This window comes from Mercenaria mercenaria, chromosome 13, assembly GCF_021730395.1.
Source record: "Mercenaria mercenaria strain notata chromosome 13, MADL_Memer_1, whole genome shotgun sequence".
Lineage (NCBI taxonomy): Eukaryota > Metazoa > Mollusca > Bivalvia > Venerida > Veneridae > Mercenaria > Mercenaria mercenaria.
The window spans coordinates 25,465,000-25,487,086 of NC_069373.1; the positions used below are offsets into that span (position 1 = coordinate 25,465,000).

Here is a 22,087-nt window from a genome sequence, read left to right on the forward strand (position 1 = left end):
ATCCTGACTAATGAAATTATTTTGAATGGAATATATGTTTACTGTAATAAGCTTAGCTTTTAGAATTAAATGGAGTTATTTGAAATGTGAGCTTGAAGTGTAACTAGAACATAATATTGTATTCGAGTAGTTTGGCACCAAGTGTGGCTATTTAACATGTACATTTGTACATAAAAGAACAGATGTCTTTTAAAGAGAGCACAATCAAGTAAGAAATCTGGAACGTGGGTGGTGGCAGGGCTGAGGGGAGGGTGAGTGGGGGGTATGTAAATTTAAACAAAAAGGAATGAAAAAAAAATTTTTTTTGTGGGGGCGGGGATGGGGGTGAGGGGTACAGAACTTCACATGTTGATAATAAATATTGATGGAAAACAAACAAGAGATCACAGAGTGATCTTGGCGCCCACCAATGTGCCATTTTTGAGTGTTCCAAATTTCAAGACTTATTGACTAGCTCAAGGTCAAATTTCATTTCCGTACACAACACTGTGCATGTGGTCCAAATTCGCAAGCTGTAGCTTGAGAAATGTGAAAGTAGGTCACTAGATCAATTTCAATGACAAAGTTCTTTGTACACAAAACTATGCATGTGCATCAAGTTTGAAGGCTGTAGCTTAAGAAATTTGAAAGTAGGTCACTAGGTCAAAATCAAGGTCAAATTTTACTTCAGAACACAAATCTATGCATGTGGTCCAAATTTGAAGCCTGCACTTCAAAAATGTCAAGTTTATTTGGTACCAAAACTATGCAAGTGGTCCATTTTGAAGGGTGTAGTTTGAGAAATGTGAAAGTAGGTCACTAGGTCAAAATCAAGGTCAAATTTTACTTCAGAACACAAATCTATGCATGTGGTCCAAATTTGAAGCCTGCACCTTCAAAAATGTGAAAGTAGGTCACTAGGTCAATATCAAGGTCAAAGTTTGTTTCTGAACACAATCCTATGCATGTGGTCTAAATTTGAAGCCTGTAGCTACAGAACTGTGAAAGTAGGTCACTAGGTCAATTTTAAGGTCAAAGTTCATTTCAGTACACAAAACTATGCAAGTGGTCCAAATTTGAAGGCTGTAGCTTGAGAAATGTGAAAGTAGGTCACTAGGTCAATGTCAAGGTCCAAGTTTTTTTCAGTGCACAAAACTAAGCATGTGGTCCAAATTTGAAGGTTGTAGCTACAGAAATGTGAAAGTAGGTCACTAGGTCAAAATCAAGGTAAACTCATCTCAAGGTTCATCTTACCACTCAAAACCATACATGTGGTCCAAATTTGAATGTTGTAGGTTATTGACAAGAATTTTAAAAGCTTTCCCTGTATAATCTATATGAACCATGTGACCCCCAGGCGGGCATACTGACCCTAGGGGATAATTTAATAAACTTGGTAGAGAACCACTAGAAAGATCTCACATACAAATATCAAAGCCCTAGGCCCTGTGTTTTGGACAAAGGTTTTCAAGTTTTTCCCTATATAAGTCTATATAAACCATGTGACCCCCCAGGGCTGGGCCATATTAGACCCCAGGGAAATAATTTGAATCATCTTGGTAGAGGACCACTAGATGATGCTACATTAGAAATATCAAAGCCATAGGCTTTGTGGTTTGGACAAGCAGATTTTCAAAGTTTTTCCCTACATAAGTCTATGTAAACCATGTGACCCCCGGGGCGAGGCCATATTTGACCCTAGGGGGATAATTTGAACAATCTTAGTAGAAGACCACTTGATGATGTCACATACAAAATATCAAAGCCCTAGTATGTAGGGTTATGGACTGGAGGTTTTTCAAAGTTTTTCCCTATATAAGTCTATATAAACCATGTGACCCCCAGGGCGGGGCCATATTTGACCCCAGGGAAATAATTTGAATCATCTTCATAGAGGACCACTAGATGATGCTTCATACCAAATATCAAAGCCATAGGCTCTGTGGTTTTGGACAAGAAGATTTTCAAAGTTTTTCCCTATATAAATCTATGTAAATTATAGAAATAAACAAAGGGCCATAACTCACTAAAAAATTGTTGAACCAGTCTGATTTTCAGGGGGACACAACTAGGGTACCAATACATCATTCTGACAAAGTTTGGTCAAAATCCCCCCAGTAGTTTCTGAGGAGATGCAATAACGAGAAATTGTTAATGGACAGACGGTGGTCCAAATTTGAAAACTGTAGCTTGGGAAATGTGAAAGTAGGTCACTAGATCAATTTCAAGGACAAAGTTCTTTGTACACAAAATTATGCATGTGCATCAAACCTGAAGGCTGTTGTTTGAGAAATTTGAAAGTAGGTCACTAGGTCAATCTTAAGGTCAAAGTTTATTTTGGTACACAAAACTATGCAAGTGGTCCAAATTTGAAGGCTGTAGCTTGAGAAATGTGAAAGTAGGTCACCAGGTCAAAATCAAGGTAAAATTTCATTTTAGAACACAAATCTATGCATGTGGTCCAAATTTGAAGCCTGTACCTTCAACAGGAGATCACAGAGTGATCTTGGCGCCCACCAATGTGCCATTTTTGAGTGTTCCAAATTTCAAGAATTATTGACTAGCTCAAGGTCAAATTTCATTTCCGTACACAACACTGTGCATGTGGTCCAAATTCGAAAACTGTAGCTTGAGAAATTTGAAAGTAGGTCACTAGATCAATTTCAAGGACAAAGTTCTTTGTACACAAAACTATGCATTTGCATCAAGTTTGAAGGCTGTAGTTTGAGAAATATGAAAGTAGGTCACTAGGTCAATCTAAGGTCAAAGTTTATTTCGGTACACAAAACTATGCAAGTGGTCCAAATTTGAAGGCTGTAGCTTGAGAAATGTGAAAGTAGGTCCCTAGGTCAAAATCAAGATTAAATTACACTTTAGAACACAAATCTATGCATGTGGTCCAAATTTGAAGCCTGTAGCCACAGAAATGTGAAAGTAGGTCACTAGGTCAATCTTAAGGTCAAAGTTCATTTTGGTACACAAAACTACCGGTTGGCAAGTGTCCGAATTTGAAGGCTGTAGCTTGAGAAATGTGAAAGTAGGTCACTAGGTCAAAATCGAGGTCAAATTTTATTTCGGAATACAGAACTATGCATCTGGTCCAAATTTGAAGCCTGTACCTTAAAAAATGTGAAAGTAGGTCAATAGGTCAATGTCAAAGTCAAAGTTTGTTTTGGTACACAAAACTATGCTTGTGGTCCAAATTTGAAGGCTGTAGCTTGAGAAATGTGAAAGTAGGTCACTAGGTCAAAATCAAGGTCAAATTTCATTTCGGAACACAAAACTATGCATGTGGTCCCAATTTGAAGCATGTACCTTCAAAAATGTGAAAGTAGGTCACTAGGTCAATGTCAAGGTCAAAGTTTTTTTCGGTGCACAAAACTATGTATGTGGTCCAAACCTGAATGCTGTAGCTACAGAAATGTGAAAGTAGGTCACTAGGTCAAAATCAAGGTCAACTCATGTCAAAGTTCATCTTGCCACTCAAAACCATACATATGGTCCAAATTTGAATGTTGTAGGTTATTGACAAGAATATTTTTTAAAGCTTTTCCCTATACAAGTCTATATGAACCATGTGACCCCCAGGGCGGGGCCATATTTGACTCTAGAGGGATAATTTGAACAAACTTGGTAGAGAACCACTAGATAATGCTACATTACAAATATCAAAGCCCTAGGCTTTGTGGTTTGGACAAGAAGATTTTCAAAGTTTTTCCCTATATATATATAAGTCTGCGTAAACCATGTGACCCCCGGGGCGGGGCCATATTTGACCCTAGGGTGATAATTTGAACAATCTTAGTAGAAGACCACTAGATGATGTCAAATACAAAATATCAAAGCCCTAGGCCCTGTGGGTTTGGACAAGAGGTTTTTCAAAGTTTTTCCCTATATAAGTCTATATAAACCATGTGACCCCTTGGGCAGGGCCATATTAGACCCCAGGGAAATAATTTGAATCATCTTGGTAGAGGACCACTAGATGATGCTTCATACCAAATATCAAAGCCCTAGGCTTTGTGGTTTTGGACAAGAAGATTTTCAAAGTTTTTCCCTAAATAAATCTATGTAAATTATAGAAATAAACAAAGGGCCATAACTCACTAAACAATTGTTGAACCAGTCTGATTTTCAGGGGGACACAACTAGGGTACCAATACATCATTCTGACAAAGTTTGGTCAAAATCCCACCAGTAGTTTCTGAGGAGATGCAATAACGAGAAATTGTTAACGGACGGACGGACCCCCCATTGTTCTCTCTATTGTTCTAACAGTCACATAAACAGAACGGAATGAATGACATCAAAGAGAAAGTACCGTTATTCAGTCACTTAACCATCATTTTGCGTGCACGGATGGACTGATGGACGGACAGATGGACCACAGACGCAGAGTGATTTGAATAGCCTACCATCATGATGATGGTGAAAAAATTGGTCCAAATTTGAAGGCTGTAGCTTGAGAAATGTGAAAGTAGGTCCCTAGGTCAAAATCAAGGTTAAATTACACTTTAGAACACAAATCTATGCATGTGGTCCAAATTTGAAGCCTGTAGCTACAGAAATGTGAAAGTAGGTCACTAGGTCAATCTTAAGGTCAAAGTTCATTTTGGTACACAAAACTACCGGTTGGCAAGTGTCCAAATTTGAAGGCTGTAGCTTGAGAAATGTGAAAGTAGGTCACTAGGTCAAAATCGAGGTCAAATTTTATTTCGGAATACAGAACTATGCATCTGGTCCAAATTTGAAGCCTGTACCTTAAAAAATGTGAAAGTAGGTCAATAGGTCAATGTCAAAGTTTGTTTTGGTACACAAAACTATGCTTGTGGTCCAAATTTGAAGGCTGTAGCTTGAGAAATGTGAAAGTAGGTCACTAGGTCAAAATCAAGGTCAAATTTCATTTCGGAACACAAAACTATGCATGTGGTCCAAATTTGAAGCCTGTACCTTCAAAAATGTGAAAGTAGGTCACTAGGTCAATGTCAAGGTCAAAGTTTTTTTCAGTGCACAAAACTATGTATGTGGTCCAAATCTGAATGCTGTAGCTACAGAAATGTGAAAGTAGGTCACTAGGTCAAAATCAAGGTCAACTCATGTCAAAGTTCATCTTGCCACTCAAAACCATACATATGGTCCAAATTTGAATGTTGTAGGTTATTGACAAGAATATTTTTTAAAGCTTTTCCCTATACAAGTCTATATGAACCATGTGACCCCCAGGGCGGGGCCATATTTGACTCTAGAGGGATAATTTGAACAAACTTGGTAGAGAACCACTAGATAATGCTACATTACAAATATCAAAGCCCTAGGCTTTGTGGTTTGGACAAGAAGATTTTCAAAGTTTTTCCCTATATATATATAAGTCTGCGTAAACCATGTGACCCCCGGGGCGGGGCCATATTTGACCCTAGGGTGATATTTGAACAATCTTAGTAGAAGACCACTAGATGATGTCAAATACAAAATATCAAAGCCCTAGGCCCTGTGGGTTTGGACAAGAGGTTTTTCAAAGTTTTTCCCTATATAAGTCTATATAAACCATGTGACCCCTGGGGCGGGGCCATATTAGACCCCAGGGAAATAATTTGAATCATCTTGGTAGAGGACCACTAGATGATGCTTCATACCAAATATCAAAGCCCTAGGCTCTGTGGTTTTGGACAAGAAGATTTTCAAAGTTTTTCCCTATATAATTCTATGTAAATTATAGAAATAAACAAAGGGCCATAACTCACTCAAAAATTGTTGAACCAGTCTGATTTTCAGGGGGACACAACTAGGGTACCAATACATCATTCTGACAAAGTTTGGTCAAAATCCCCCCAGTAGTTTCTGAGGAGATGCAATAACGAGAAATTGTTAACGGACGGACGGTGGTCCAAATTTGAAAACTGTAGCTTGGGAAATGTGAAAGTAGGTCACTAGATCAATTTCAAGGACAAAGTTCTTTGTACACAAAATTATGCTTGTGCATCAAACCTGAAGGCTGTTGTTTGAGAAACTTGAAAGTAGGTCACTATGTCAATCTTAAAGGCAAAGAAAATCTCCTATATAAGTGACCCCCCCCCCAAATACCAGACTTTTTAATCCCCAATATACAAGATCCTGTCTGGTCCAGTCTGATAAGGGTCCATAAAACCCCTGCAGACTTGACATGTAGCCTAATTATTGTCAGAGATTCATAAATTTTATTGCCTACAGGTAAATTGGTTATTTCCTGTGTTTTGCATTTTATTAATTGAAATGATTTTGTTTTTTTAGTCTTTTTTCAGCATGTACACAAAATTATTTTAATTGATAAGATACTAATTTTGATTGCTCAGTCATGTTGAGTAATATCCTGGCCAATTAAATTATAACTCTTATAGCAAAGCGTTTCTCACTATAAAATAATTATTCAAAACTTAATAAGAGAAATTACAAGTTTGTTTATTCAATGATTATGATCTTTTTATCAAAAGTAACAAAATAAAAACAAAAAATAAAGATAATTGCTGGATTTTATTAGAAATTAAAGAAGCGTTCAGTTGCATTTTTAATAGATAAAGAAGGTATATAGACAGAAGGATGTTATATATTAAAAATGCTTAATTCCTCTTGTGTTGTCTAAATAATGTTAACTTTCTTTTATGTATAATAAAATCCAGCAATAAAGATATATCATTGTTCAAAATACACAATAATTTATTACTTTTAAAAGCTATGTGCCTGAATGCATTTTTTATATTTTTGATAATAAAAAAACAGCAATAATGAGATGTAATTGTTAAAAAACTTACTTTATTAAAAATATGATAAAACACTGTTGTATCTTATCGCTTTGTTTATTTAGCCCTAATTCAATCAAGCTTTCTAAACTCGTTATAAAGGTGAGAACTGATTTGCTATAAAGGTGAGAAATATCACCTGCAATTTATTTACTGCACAGTAGCTATACAGTAGCTTATTATGATAAACAGAAGCAAGTCTACCAATGGTCCTGACTTGTGTATTGGTCCTTATCGCCAATACGCAGACCTTATCATCTCCATAGGCCACATACCAGGCATACCAGAATCAGTGTCTTTAAGGTCAAAGTTTATTTTGGTACACAAAACTATGCAAGTGGTCCAAATTTGAAGGCTGTAGCTTGAGAAATGTGAAAGTAGGTCACCAGGTCAAAATCAAGGTAAAATTATATTTTAGAACACAAATCTATGCATGTGGTCCAAATTTGAAGCCTTTACCTTCAACAAGAGATAACAGAGTGATCTTGGCACCCACCAATGTGCCATTTTTGAGTGTTCCAAATTTCAAAAATTATTGACTAGCTCAACGTCAAATTTCATTTCCGTACACAACACTGTGCATGTGGTCCAAATTCGAAAGCTGTAGCTTGAGAAATGTGAAAGTAGGTCACTAGATCAATTTCAAGGACAAAGTTCTTTGTACACAAAACTATGCATTTGCATCAAGTTTGAAGGCTGTAGTTTGCGAAATCTGAAAGTAGGTCACTAGGTCAATCTTAAGGTCAAAGTTTATTTCGGTACACAAAACTATGCAAGTGGTCCAAATTTGAAGGCTGTAGCTTGAGAAATGAGAAAGTAGGTCCCTAGATCAAAATCAAGGTTAAATTACACTTTAGAACACAAATCTATGCATGTGGTCCAAATTTAAAGCCTGTACCTTCAAAAATGTGAAAGTAGGTCACTAGGTCAATGTCAAGGTCAAAGTTTGTTTCGGTACACAATCCTATGCATGTGGTCTAAATTTGAAGCCTGTAGCTACAGAAATGTGAAAGTAGGTCACTAGGTCAATCTTCAGGTCAATGTTCATTTCGGTACTCAAAACTATGCAAGTGGTCCAAATTTGAAGGCTGTAGCTTGAGAAATGTGAAAGTAGGTCACTAGGTCAAAATCAATGTCAAATTTTATTTCGGAATACAGAACTATGCATGTGGTCCAAATTTGAAGCCTGTACCTTCAAAAATGTGAAAGTAGGTCACTAGGTCAATGTAAAGGTCAAAGTTTGTTTCGGTACACAAAACTATGCATGTGGTCCAAATTTGAAGGCTGTAGCTTGAGAAATGTGAAAGTAGGTCACTAGGTCAAAATCAAGGTCAAATTTCATTTCGGAACACGAAACTATGCATGTGGTCCAAATTTGAAGCCTGTACCTTCAAAAATGTGAAAGTAGGTCACTAGGTCAATGTCAAGGTCAAAGTTTTTTTCAGTGCACAAAACTATGCATGTGGTCCAAATTTGAAGGCTGTAGCTACAGAAACGTGAAAGTAGGTCACTAGGTCAAAATCAAGGTCAACTCATGTCAAGGTTCATCTTGACACTCAAAACCATACATGTGGGCCAAATTTGAATGTTGTAGGTTATTGACAAGAAGATTTTAAAAGCTTTTCCCTATATAAGTCTATATGAACCATGTGACCCCCAGGGCGGGCCATATTTGACCCTAGGGAGATAATTTGAACAAACTTGGTAGAGAACCACTAGATGATGCTACATTACAAATGCCAAAGCCCTAGGCTTTGTGATTTGGACAAGAAGATTTTCAAAGTTTTTCCCTATATAAGTCTATGTAAACCATGTGACCCCCGGGGCGGGGCCATATTTGACCCTAGGGGGATAATTTGAACAACCTTAGTAGAAGCCCACTTGATGATGTCACATACAAAATATCAAAGCCCTAGGCCCTGTGGTTTTGAATAAGAGGTTTTTCAAAGTTTTTCCCTATATGTCTATATAAACCATGTGACCCCCGGGGCGGGGCCATATTAGACCCCAGGGAAAGAATTTGAATCATCTTGGTAGAGGACCACTAGATGATGCTTCATATCAAATATCAAAGCCATAGGCTCTGTGGTTTTGGACAAGAAGATTTTCAAAGTTTTTCCCTAAATAAATCTATGTAAATTATAGAAATAAACAAAGGGCCATAACTCACTCAAAAATTGTTAAACCAGTCTGATTTTCAGAGGGACACAACTAGGGTACCAATACATCATTCTGACAAAGTTTGGTCAAGATCCCCCTGGTAGTTTCTGAGGAGATGCGATAACGAGAAATTGTTAACGGACGGAAGGACGACGGACCACGGACGCAGAGTGATTTGAATAGCCCACCATCTTATGATAAGGGTGGGCTAAAAATGTGCCCCTAGGGTGTAAACAAGCTTATTCTTTGATTTGACCTGGTGACTTAGTTTTGACCCCACCTGACTTAGATAAAAATCATCCGAAATTTCATCATACATGCCATATCACCCACCGGGAGACTTTTTCTCCTGTATTTTCAGTATATCTCCTGGTCTCCCGCCGAGACATGAAAACCTCCCGTAAAAAAAATAAATTCAGAAAAAAAGTCCTCTGTCAAATTGTATCTCAGACCCAATGTAGACCTTTAGAAAGTACTTGAAATTCAATATCGAGTAGCCCGGAAATACTCTTCAAACATTTCATAGTTGTCTATAATCCCTAGCCTGTTTATCGAGAGATACACGCCTGAGGCATTAATTATCTTACCACCTACTGTCACCATCTGCAAACAATTAACCATTTAATCTTACCAGTAGGCAATTGTAAACATGTGCATGTGAGATTTTCGACTGATTCAATAACATCAAAGTCACTGATCCGTAGTTTTCAAAACAATATGCAAACCAGTCTTAAAATTACATCATTGTACCGCCACCTGCCAAAGTGTACTTCCGTTTTCACTGACCTCAATATTTATTGAGCCATCAGAGGATGAGACAGGTTAGTGCTAACACCAAGTTTATGCTTCTCAATTTAAATACTTGCACACATGCAAAAATCAACAACGACTTAACAAAATTGTTGTGTTAATATCAGGCTACACAAAATTTCGGACAAGTGAATTTTATGAAATAAATTGCAATTCATACTGCCCAAAGAATTGACTGCCATTCCTTTGTGATATTGTCATGTTGCAATAATTAACGGGAGAAGAATTCCAAGTTTAAATACATGTAGTTTTAATCTAAATATGGACAATCCAGCAATAGAAAGACTTTTTGTTTTAACAACTTCATTTCTGAAAAAAATGACTGCCCTTAAAAGACTGTTTGGACATGATATGTCTGCAGTCTTTTGAGTATTGTATGCTTAAACATGTCAAAAAGATCACTCTCTCCAGATGCAGAAGCATCAACACATAAAGCAAAAACAAAGTTCCTGGTTCAATCTTTCATGGAATTCTGAATTTCCTTGGATCAATTAAAGTTTTGTAAGTAATAATCATGCATTCTTTACACAACTGTTGGCTCCACTCATCAATTCAATGGTCCAAATTTGAAGCCTGTACCTTCAAAAATGTGAAAGTAGCTCAATAGGTCAATGTCAAGGTCAAAGTTTGTTTTGGTACACAAAACTATGCTTGTGGTCCAAATTTGAAGGCTGTAGCTTGAGAAATGTGAAAGTAGGTCACTAGGTCAAAATCAAGGTCAAATTTCATTTCGGAACACAAAACTATGCATGTGGTCCAAATTTGAAGCCTGTACCTTCAAAAATGTGAAAGTAGGTCACTAGGTCAATGTCAAGGTCAAAGTTTTTTTCAGTGCACAAAACTATGTATGTGGTCCAAATCTGAATGCTGTAGCTACAGAAATGTGAAAGTAGGTCACTAGGTCAAAATCAAGGTCAACTCATGTCAAAGTTCATCTTGCCACTCAAAACCATACATGTGGTCCAAATTTGAATGTTGTAGGTTATTGACAAGAATATTTTTTAAAGCTTTTCCCTATACAAGTCTATATGAACCATGTGACCCCCAGGGCGGGGCCATATTTGACTCTAGAGGGATAATTTGAACAAACTTGGTAGAGAACCACTAGATAATGCTACATTACAAATATCAAAGCCCTAGGCTTTGTGGTTTGGACAAGAAGATTTTCAAAGTTTTTCCCTATATATCTGTCTACGTAAACCATGTGACCCCCGGGGCGGGGCCATATTTGACCCTAGGGGGATAATTTGAACAATCTTAGTAGAAGACCACTAGATGATGTCACATACAAAATATCAAAGCCCTAGGACCTGTGGGTTTGGACAAGAGGTTTTTCAAATCTTTTCCCTATATAAGTCTATATAAACCATGTGACCCCTGGGGCGGGGCCATATTAGACCCCAGGGAAATAATTTGAATCATCTTGGTAGAGGACCACTAGATGATGCTTCATACCAAATATCAAAGCCCTAGGCTCTGTGGTTTTGGACAAGAAGATTTTCAAAGTTTTTCCCTATATAATTTTATGTAAATTATAGAAATAAACAAAGGGCCATAACTCACTCAAAAATTGTTGAACCAGTCTGATTTTCAGGGGGACACAACTAGGGTACCAATACATCATTCTGACAAAGTTTGGTCAAAATCCCCCTGGTAGTTTCTGAGGAGATGCGATAACGAGAAATTGTTAACGGACGGAAGGACGACGGACCACGGACGCAGAGTGATTTGAATAGCCCACAATCTGATGATGGTGGGCTAAAAATGTGCCCCTAGGGTGTAAACAAGCTTATTCTTTGATTTGACCTGGTGACTTAGTTTTGACCCCACCTGACCTAGATAAAAATCATCCGAAATTTCATCATACATGCCATATCACCCACCGGGAGACTTTTTCTCCTGTATTTTCAGTATATCTCCTGGTCTCCCGCTAAACATTGAAAACCTCCCGTAAAAAAAAATAAATTCAGAAAAAAAGTCCTCTGTCAAATCGTATCTCAGACCCAATGTAGACCTTTAAAAAGTACTTGAAATTCAATATCGAGTAGCCCGGAAATTCTCTTCAAACATTTCATAGTTGTCTATAATCCCTAGCTTGTTTATCGAGAGATACACGCCTGAGGCATTAATTATCTTACCACCTACTGTCACCATCTGCAAACAATTAACCATTTAATCCTACCAGTAGGCAATTGTAAACATGTGCATGTGAGATTTTCGACTGATTCAATCAGGGCTTAAGCTAGGCTTAAATTTTAGGGAGAAGTCACTTCTCCCTCAGGTAAGATTAGGGAGAAGTGGAGAGATTTTAGGGAGAAGTGGCGAGATTTTAGGGAAAGCGTGGAAAGATTTTAGCACCATGACATGGACATGCAAGCTGAAAAAGGAACTAAATATGCCTTTTATAACGTTACTATTTTTATTATTCCCTGTTTTTGTTTACAAAGTCTATTGATTTAAAGTAAATAACAAATTCACTGAAAATGTCAGTGATTCTGTTTTCTTATCATTTTTAACCTTGTGAATCTAATGTGATTAAACTGCAAATTCAAGTTTTTTTTTACTCTTGCAATGATTGTTCAAACCAAGAAAACCCTTTAAATATGAATACAATTAAAAAAGGTTAATTCCATACAATTAAAAAAGGTTTATTCCATATCAGCAAAAAAATAAAATAAATCAAGCTCCCAGTGCTAATGCACTCAGAGTCAGTTACTTTAAATAACAAGTATGTAAATTAAATACATGTCAATATAGCAGTGACATCACTATGACATCACACGGAATACACATTTTCTTTGATCTGCTGGTGTATCTTTGATACGCTGGTGTCGGCACACATTAAAAGAAACAGTTGTCAAACAGGTTTTACCCAGTTTCTGATGGCAGGTGTCAAAAATGTGCGTAAATTTCAGTTACGTTATTTCAGTCACAGAAAGTGTCAGTGATAATATTATGTTTTTAAAGTTTGGGTTTTGAAAAATACGAGTAAAATTAAGTGGATTTAAGGAAATTACTGGAGCCAAACACGGTAAGATACTTTCTAATGGTCAAAAAAGAATGTGTAAGCTTATGTAATATAAATCCCTACTGCTTTGTTTATCATCGATCAGTTTACAAAACAAGTGTCACCTTTGCACTTCTCCATAATCTGAAGTAGGCGGAGCTTAAATTATGCCATCGTGTATTCCAGTCAAGTGTCAACAGGCCGATAGTGTGGATAAAAAAATCGGGCGACTTGAATTTCGCTTTGATGTTAGATTAGAGCGAAGTGGGGAGCTACAAAGCAACTATTTCGCTCAAGTCGCTCCCTAGCTTAAGCCCTGATTCAATAACATCAAAGTCACTGATCCGTAGTTTTCAAAACAATATGCAAACCAGTCTTAAAATTAGTCATTTTACCGCCACCTGCCAAAGTGTACTTCCGTTTTCACTGACCTCAATATTTATTGAGCCATCAGAGGATGAGACAGGTTAGTGCTAACACCAAGTTTATGCTTCTCAATTTAAATACTTGCACACATGCAACAAATCAACAACGACTTAACAAAATTGGCGTGTTAATGTCAGGCTACACAGAATTTCGGACAAGTGAATTTTATGAAATAAATTGCAATTCATACTGCCCAAAGAATTGACTGCCATTCCTTTGTGATATTGTCATGTTGCAATAATTAAAGGGAGAAGAATTCCCAGTTTAAATACATGTAGTTTTAATCTAAATATGGACAATCCAGCAAAAGAACAACTTTCATTTTTGTTTTAACAACTTCATTTATGAAAAGAAACGACTGCCTTTAAAAGACTGTTTTGACATGATATCTCCACAATCTTTAGTATTGTATGCTTAAACATGTCAAAACGATCACTCTCTTTAGATGCAGAAGCATCAACACATAAAGCAAAAACAAAGTTCCTGGTTCAATCTTTCATGGAATTCTGAATTTCCTTGGATTAAGTAAAGTTCTATAAGTAATAATCATGCATTCTGTACACAACTGTTGGCTCCACTCATCAATTCAATGTAAACAAGAAGGTCATGATGACCCTGAATCGCTCACCTGAGTAATATGAGCTACATGTTTTAAATGTCAAACTGATGATAAAATATTAAGAAAGTCAGTAGGTCACATTCATGGTCAACATACATGCCATATCTCCCGAAGCCTTTTTCTCCCGTATTTTCATTATATCTCCCGGTCTCCTGCCGGGACAGGAAAACCTCCCGTAAAAAAATAAATTCAGAAAAAAAGTTCTCTGTCGAAAAATTGTATCTCGGACCCAATGTAGACCTTTAGAAAGTACTTGAAATTCAATATCGAGTAGCCCGGAAATACTCTTCAAACATAATTTTGACAGTTGTCTATAATCCCTAGCTTGTTTATGGAGAGATACACGCCTGAGGCATTCATTATCTTTCCACCTACTGTCACCATCTGCAAACAATTAACCATTTAATCTTACCCGTAGGCAATTGTAAACATGTGCATTCGAGATTTTAGACTGATTCAATAACATCAAACTCGCTGATCCGTAGTTTTCAAAACAATATGCAAACCAGTCTTAAAATTACGTCATTTTACCGCCACCTGCCAAAGTGTACTTTCGTTTTCGCTGACCTCAGTATTTATCGAGCAATCAGAAGATTAGACAGGTTAGTGCTAACACCCAGTTCATGCTTCTCAATTTAAATACTTGCACAACATGCAAAAAATCAACCACGATTTAACAAAAATTGGCGAGATAATGTCTGACTACACAGAATTTCAGACAAACATGAATTCGGATAAGTGAATTTTATGAAATAAATTGCAATTCATACTGCCCAAAGAATTGAATGCCATTCCTTTGTGATATTGTCATGTTGCAATAATTAACGGGAGAAGAATTCCCAGTTTAAATACATGTAGTTTTAATCTAAATATGGACAATCCAGCAATAGAACGACTTTCATTTTTGTTTTAACAACTTCATTTCTGAAAAAAAAAATGACTGCCCTTAAAAGACTGTTTGGACATGATATGTCTGCAGTCTTTTGAGTATTGTATGCTTAAACATGACAAAAAGATCACTCTCCAGATGCAGAAGCATCAACACATAAAGCAAAAACAAAGTTCCTGGTTCAATCTTTCATGGAATTCTGAATTTCCTTGGATCAATTAAAGTGCTGTAAGTAATAATCATGCATTCTTTACACAACTGTTGGCTCCACTCATCAATTCAATATAAAAACTTGATGATTTTTTCATGAAAACGGCTATTTAGTGCGTAAAAATTGAGCGAATAAAAGTCTCCCTTATTTTTACCCAAATCTCCCTTAAAAAAAGCCCTGTTGAGGCAAATCTCTCTTACTGACTGTCTGAAAATATGGCATGTATGGGTCAATGAAATTCAGTTTTACGATTTGTGAGCAAAACTGTGTATGTCATCAAAATTTCAAGGCTGTATCTTAAAAAACAAGAAAGTAGGTCAGTAGATCAAGGTCACAGTCAAGTGACATCATATTACTTGGGGTCATCAGGTAATTATAATTAAATAGTCTTGGAAATAGGATCAGATGATTTTTTAAGTATTTTTCCTAAATAACTCACATAATAACTAAGTGACCCCAGGGTGGGGCCTCTTTTAACCCCAGAGGCATAATTTGAACAATTTTGGTAGAGGACCATAAGACAATGCTACAAACCAAATATCAAAAGTGTTGTGGTTTCAGACAAGAAAATTTTTAAACTTTTTTTCCTATATAAGTCTATGTAAACTTGGGACCCCCGGGGTGGGGCCATATTTGACCCTAGGGGTATATTTGAACAATCTTGTTAGAGGACCACTAGATGATGCTACATACCAAATATCAAAGCCATAGGCCATGTGGTTTTTTTACAAGAAGATTTTCAAAGTTTTCCCTATAAAAGTCTATATAAACCATGTGACCCCCGGGGCGGGGCCATATTTGACCCTAGGGGGATAATTTGAACAATCTTGGTAGAAGACCACTAGATGATGCTACATACCAAATATCAAAGCCCTAGGCCATGTGGTTTTGTACAAGAAGATTTTCAAAATTTTCCCTATATAAGTCTATATAAACAGGGGCAGGGCCATATTTAGGCCTAGGGAGATAATTTGAACAATTTTGGTAGAGGACCACTAGATGATGCTACACACCAGATATCAAAGCCCTAGGCCCTGTGGTTTTGGACAAGAAGATTTTTAAAGTTTTTCCTTTCTGTATGGAATTCAATTTTTGAACAATTTTGAAAGGGGGCCACCCAAGGATCATTCCTGTGAAGTTTGGTGTAATTCTGCCCAGTGGTTTTCAAGAAGAAGATTTTTTTAGGAAATGTTGACGGACGGATGCCGGACGACGGACATTCAGCGGTCACAAAAGCTCACCGTGAGCTAAAAAAACTTAACGATTTCCTCATGAAAACGGCTATATAGTGCGTAAAAAATGAGCGAATAAAAGTCTCCCTTATTTTTACCCAAATCTCCCTTAAAAAAGGCCCTGCTGAGGCAAATCTCCCTTATTGACCGTCTGAAAATGTGGCATGTATGTTTCATGCAGATAAACATTCTGACCAAGTTTCATGCATATCAAAAGAAAAATGCAGCCCCTATTGCATGCACAAGGTTTTTAGTTGATTTTAACAGGTGACCTAGTTTTTGACCCCAGATGATCCAGATTCGATTTTGGGCTAAAGATCACCAAGATCATCATTTTGATCAAGTTTCATGAAGACTGGGTCATAAACATGGCCTCTTCAGTGTTAAGCTTTTCCTTTGATTTGACTGGATGACCTAATTTTTGACCCTACATGAACAAGATTCGAACCTGACCTAGAGGTCATCAAGACAAACATTCTGACCAATTCTTGTGAGTTTCAAACTTAAACTGTGGACTCAAGAGTGTTAACAAGATTTTCTTTGATCTGGCCTAGTGACCTAGATTTTGACCCCACATGACCCAGTTTCCAATCTGACCTGAAGATCATTAAGACAAATATTCTGACCAAGTTTCATAAAGATTGAGTCACAACTGCGGCCTCTAGAGTGTTCACAAGCTTTTCCTTAGATTTGACCGAGTGACTTAGTTTTTCTCCCTACATGACCCAATTTGAACTTGACCTAGAGGTAATCAAGACAAACATTCAGACCGATTCTCATGAGTCTGAAACTTAAATTGTGGTCTCTAGAATGTAAACAAGATTTTCCTTTGATCTGGCCTACTGACCTAGTTTTTGATCTTACATGACCCAGTTTCGAACTTGACCTAGTGATCATCAAGACAAACATTCTTACCAAGTTTCATAAAGACTGAGTCACAACTGTGGCCTCCAGAGTGTTCACAAGCTTCTCCTTTGATTTGACCATTTGAACCAATTTTTGAACCCACATGACCCATACTCAAACTACCTAGAGATCATCAAGACAAACATTCTGACCAAGTTTCATAAAGATTGAGTCACAACTGTGGCCTCTAGTGTTCAAAAGCTTTTCATATGATCTGGCCTACTGACCTAGTTTGTCACCCCACATGACCCAGTTTCGAACTTGACCTAGAGATAATCAAAACAAACATTCTGACCAAGTTTCATAACCAATGGTTCACAACTGTGGCCTCTATAGTGTCACAAGGCGAATGTTAACGGACGACGCACGCAGGACAATGGCCAGTCACAATACCTTACCTTGAGCACTTTGTGCTCAGGTGAGCTAAAAATCAATTGATCATATTACCTTGACTTTTTTAATTATAATTAACTGATGACCTTTAGTAATTAGGGGTAACTTGACTGTGACATTGGCCTACTGACCTACTTTCTTGTTATTTAAGGTACAGCCATGAAACTTGGACCACATATACAGTTTTGCACATGGATCTCAAAGCTGACTTTCATTGACCTTAAATGTGACTTACTGACCTACTTTCTTAATATTTCAGCATCAGCTTTGACATTTGAAATTGGGAACAGATTTCAATACTTACTTATATTTGACTGTTTGACCTAATTGATGCCATGTTAATAACTGGGTCATGTGTTGTCAAAACTAGGGAACCAAGTCAGATTTAAGGAAAGCTTGTGAACACTAGAGGCCACAGTTTGCATTTGAATTCATCACCTTTGGGGTACTCAGGTGAGCGATTAAGGGTCATCATGGCCCTCTTGTTTAAAAGACTTAAGAGAGGTTCCAGGTAAGATGGAACATGTCTCAACTTGTAGGATTTGTGATACATGAAAATACTTTCATGTAAATTTTGGTCCTTTCTGTAGAGTATTATGATATGGAACTGAAAATCTTTGCCCTACATAACTTTTGTGTGACTAATCTGACTAAGTGCATTGCCAATTTTTGTGTTCATACAAATTTTGTTAAGATTGCTCAAAGAACAAAATCTTTATCATGATTATGGGGAAACTCTTAATGGGACAAAGGGTGATCACAGTAGCTCACCTTGAGCCTACAGCTCTGGTGAGCTAAAACTTTAACAATGACTACTTTACGACATTTTTTAGTACCTTATAGAAATTCATCTTTTTTCATTGAGTTCTTGGTTTTATACTCTGCCTCTTCTGCATATTAGCTTGATGTTTAGAGTTTCATCTCTAATGAGGCTCAAACTTACAGTGAAAAATAGTAGCTGAGTCAAAGCCAACTAGCTTAACCATTATGTTACTGCAGTTATCCACTTTCTGTACTGATGGGGTGACAAATTATTTTGTCCATTAAATGCAACATATTTAGTGGTAAACATATAATTTGCACCAGCGAAGGGTTGTTTGGACTTTTGAGAATCTGAAAGTATACCACAACCATTTAATTGCAGACAATACTGGAATACCTGACTCCAACTCATTGTGTAAAAATATGTCATTCTGTAAATAGTAACATTATACTAAACACACTTTAATTCTATAGCATGTCAAAGTAAAGTTTTCTATTTCACTAAGGATTCTCTTTGATATCTTTGACATTTATGCAATGGCATATTTCACTGGTTATCAGTTCTCCTTCTTTTTCCAGCAAATACAACATCTGAAAAATAAAAATGTTTTAATTTAACAAGCGGCCAAATAGTCATGGAAAAGTCATCTAAAAATGCAAAGCTTTGTTGTTTGCAAACATTTGTTGGTTGACAGTATAGCTATAGACAAGGTTTGACAAAGATTCATTAAGTGGTTCATGAGAAATAGTCATTTAAATGTATTTCTTTTTACCCATGCAGCCCCTAAAAGGGACCAAACTTCCTTATTTTATCAAAACTGAAAGAAGAATTTGTACTGATACTAAGGATCATGTTTGATGAAGATCCATTAAGCAGTTAATGGAAGTATTCTACTTTTACCTCTTGTGGCTCAAAAAATGGGCAAAGTGTCCCAATTTGAACAAATTTGGGAGACAACCTTATAATGATGCTACAGAACAGATTTGAAGAAGATCCATCATGTGGTTTAGGAGAAGAAGTTGTTTAAACATGTTTTTCTATTTTTAGCTCTAGTGGCCCCTAAAAGGGGCCAAACACAACCATCTAAACACATCTGAGAGAGGACCTTTCTAGGATACTTTAGACCAAATTGTTTATGTAAACTGTGGCTCACACTGAAACTTTGTTTCATATAAACTTAAAATGTTGATGCAGGACAACAGTTACTGACAATGGATGCTGGGCCTTCAAACCTATACTCATAGCTTACAATTAGCTTAAACTACAATACCTTCTGGAACATTGAAGTAACCTTGATGTTCTAGTCTTTTCTCTGCCCGAATATTGGCAGGCTTTGCTTTACCTTGTTGGTGAACTGTGTAGGCTGTTGAACCATTCTGGACTGTGCCACAATGATTAAAATCTGGCTCCATGTCAATGGACTGGTTCCAAACTGACAGTTCATCTAAAATTATGAGGTACAAGCAAATTCGATGAATTGGTATCCCCCACTGAAAGGGTTTGTGATGAGGAATGGCAAAAAATATATCCGGCAAAAAGTTATGGATGTTTTTAAGAAGCAAATAATTTCATTAGTCAAAATCAATTTAACGGAAAATGAATGTTTTAAGTGTACAAAATAAATGTATGTTATGTTGATCCTGACTAATGAAATTATTATGAATGGAATATGTTTACCGTAATAAGCTTAGCTTTTAGAATTAAATAGAGTTATTTGAAATGTGAGCTTGAAGTGTAACTAGAACGAAATATTGTCTTCGAGTAGTTTGGCACCAAGTGTTGCTATTTAACATGTACATTTGAAAAAAAACAGAATGGAAATTTTTTATTTTTTTGGTGGGGGAGGGGGGAGGAGTCGGGGTACAAAACTTCACATGTTGATTATAAATATTGATGGAAAATTAAAAATGAAAAAAAAAATGTTGGGTTGGGGTGTGTGGAATGCATGATCGGGGTGATGGGCATGACTTAGTAGAGTAGCAAAGTGGGGGAACGGTACAACTTTGCATGTGTGGGGGAGGGGGCGTGACCAAGGCAAGGGGGTGACCAGGTATGGAAACACAACTTCACATGTTTATAATAAATGTTCATGGAAAAGAATGAAAGAAGTTTAATGAAATTCTACCAATTGGTTGGTTTGTTATGTACAAATCTGTGGATTTTTAGACAATTAAAGGGCAATAACTCTGAAGTTAGTAAAAGGATCTGGACGAAATTGCGTGTGCTCAACCACATTATGGTGATCTAAATTCAGTTTAAGTTTCATAGTTCTAGGTCAAATATATCACAAGTTATGAAGCAGAAATTGCCATATTTATAGTACCCTATATAGTTAATGCAAGAAACTTCTAAGGGCCATAACTCTGGTGTTACTTGGGCAATCTGACTGAAACTTGACGGGCGGCATAACTTTATAGTGGTGAACATGTATATGAAGTTTTATTTAAATATTCCCAACCACTTCCTAGATATGGCTCCGGATGGACGGACAATGCCAAAACTATATAAATAGTAGGCTGCTATATTACTTCATCTTTCATCTAAGCAGGACTATTGCAATCTGGTCATTTACAACAGCGTTATGATAGACATCACAATAAAAGTCCCCAGGCCTTCCAGCCAGTCATTACAAAAAAGCAGGAAAAAAATAGGAATAAATGTGGGAGAAAAGTAGGAAAAAATTAGGATATTTGATGAAACTAAAATGTGTCTGTAGGACACAGAGTGTGCCCCCCACTGGTACATTTGTCACAAATAAGGGGAAATAATTCAAATGTTTGCAGTCTTAATGGGGCATAGCCTCAACAAACATTTTATGAAAAGGATTCATTATTCTAGGCCATATACTTTTTGAGCTATGAGCATCACAAACAAAAAATCCACTAGTTTGGCTATTTCAAGGGCCATAACTTGGTAATAAATGCCAAGATTCTCAGGAAGAATGCCGAGTGTGCAAGGACACATAATGATAAAGACGGAAGCAAGGTTTCATTAATTTACATCAAATACTTTTTGAGCTAGGCACACAATTAGGTGAAAATGTGCATTTTTTTTACTATATCAGGGGCCATAACTTTAAAAATAGGGGGTGGAGCCAGCCAAAAAATAGAGGCGTGCAAGTTTATATCATGATAAAGACTTATGCAAGTTTTCAATCATTTATATTAAATACTTTTTGAAATAGGTGCATCACAAGGTGAAAATGTGCATTTTTGACTATTTCAGGGGCCATAACTCTGAAAAAAGGGGGCGGACCAAAATGAAAAATGGAGGTGTGCAAGTTCACATCATGATTAAGGCTCATGCAAGGTTTCATGAATCTAAATCAAACACTTTTTTAGCTAGGCGCGTCACAAAATGAAAATGTGCATTTTTTACTATATCAGGGGCCGTAACTCTGAAAATAGGGGGCGGAGCCAGACGAAAAATAGGAGGTGCTCAAGTTCATATCATGATAAAGTTTCATGCAAGGTTTCATCAATTTATATCAAATACTTTTTGAGCTAGGCACGACACAAGGTTTTTGACTATTTCAGGAGCCATAACTCAGAAAATAGGGGGTGGAGCCAGATGAAAAATAGGAGGTGCGCAAGTTCATATCATGATAAAGACTCATGCACGGTTTCATCAATTTATATCAAATACTTTTGGAGCTAGGTGCGTCACAAACTTTAGAAGGACGCACGCACGCACGGACGTACTCACGGTATGATATTTAAGTGACCTTACAATGTTAAATTTTAGCCACATAAACCCAAAAATAAGTCACATAAACCTAAACCCACTTTTGGACACTTTTTAAAGTGACTGTCATATAAACAAAGAGTCCAAACCCTAACCTGCTAGACACTCAAGTATCAATTCGTTAGCCCGGATGGACTGACAGACAGACAAGACCAAATCTATATGCACCCACCAC

The 22,087-nt window shown here is 36.9% G+C and overlaps 1 protein-coding gene across 7 annotated transcripts in view; it reads right to left on the bottom strand.

The window, feature by feature from the left end:
* Window positions 1–12,118: 12,118 nt before the first annotated feature.
* Window positions 12,119–22,087, bottom strand: part of LOC123529306 (DNA repair protein RAD52 homolog) — a 199,916-nt gene continuing 189,947 nt past the window's right edge. For 5 of the 7 annotated variants that reach the window (XM_045309587.2, XM_045309583.2, XM_053521361.1 and 2 more), the window contains 2 exons: window positions 19,439–19,612; window positions 12,119–18,758 (listed from right to left, as the gene is read on the bottom strand). In XM_045309587.2, the coding sequence (XP_045165522.1) occupies window positions 18,715–18,758; window positions 19,439–19,612 (218 nt within the window). In that variant the 3' untranslated portion in view covers window positions 12,119–18,714. The remainder of the gene's footprint in view (window positions 18,759–19,438; window positions 19,613–22,087) is intronic. The other 2 variants (XM_045309591.2, XM_045309585.2) reach the window with 1 other exon arrangement.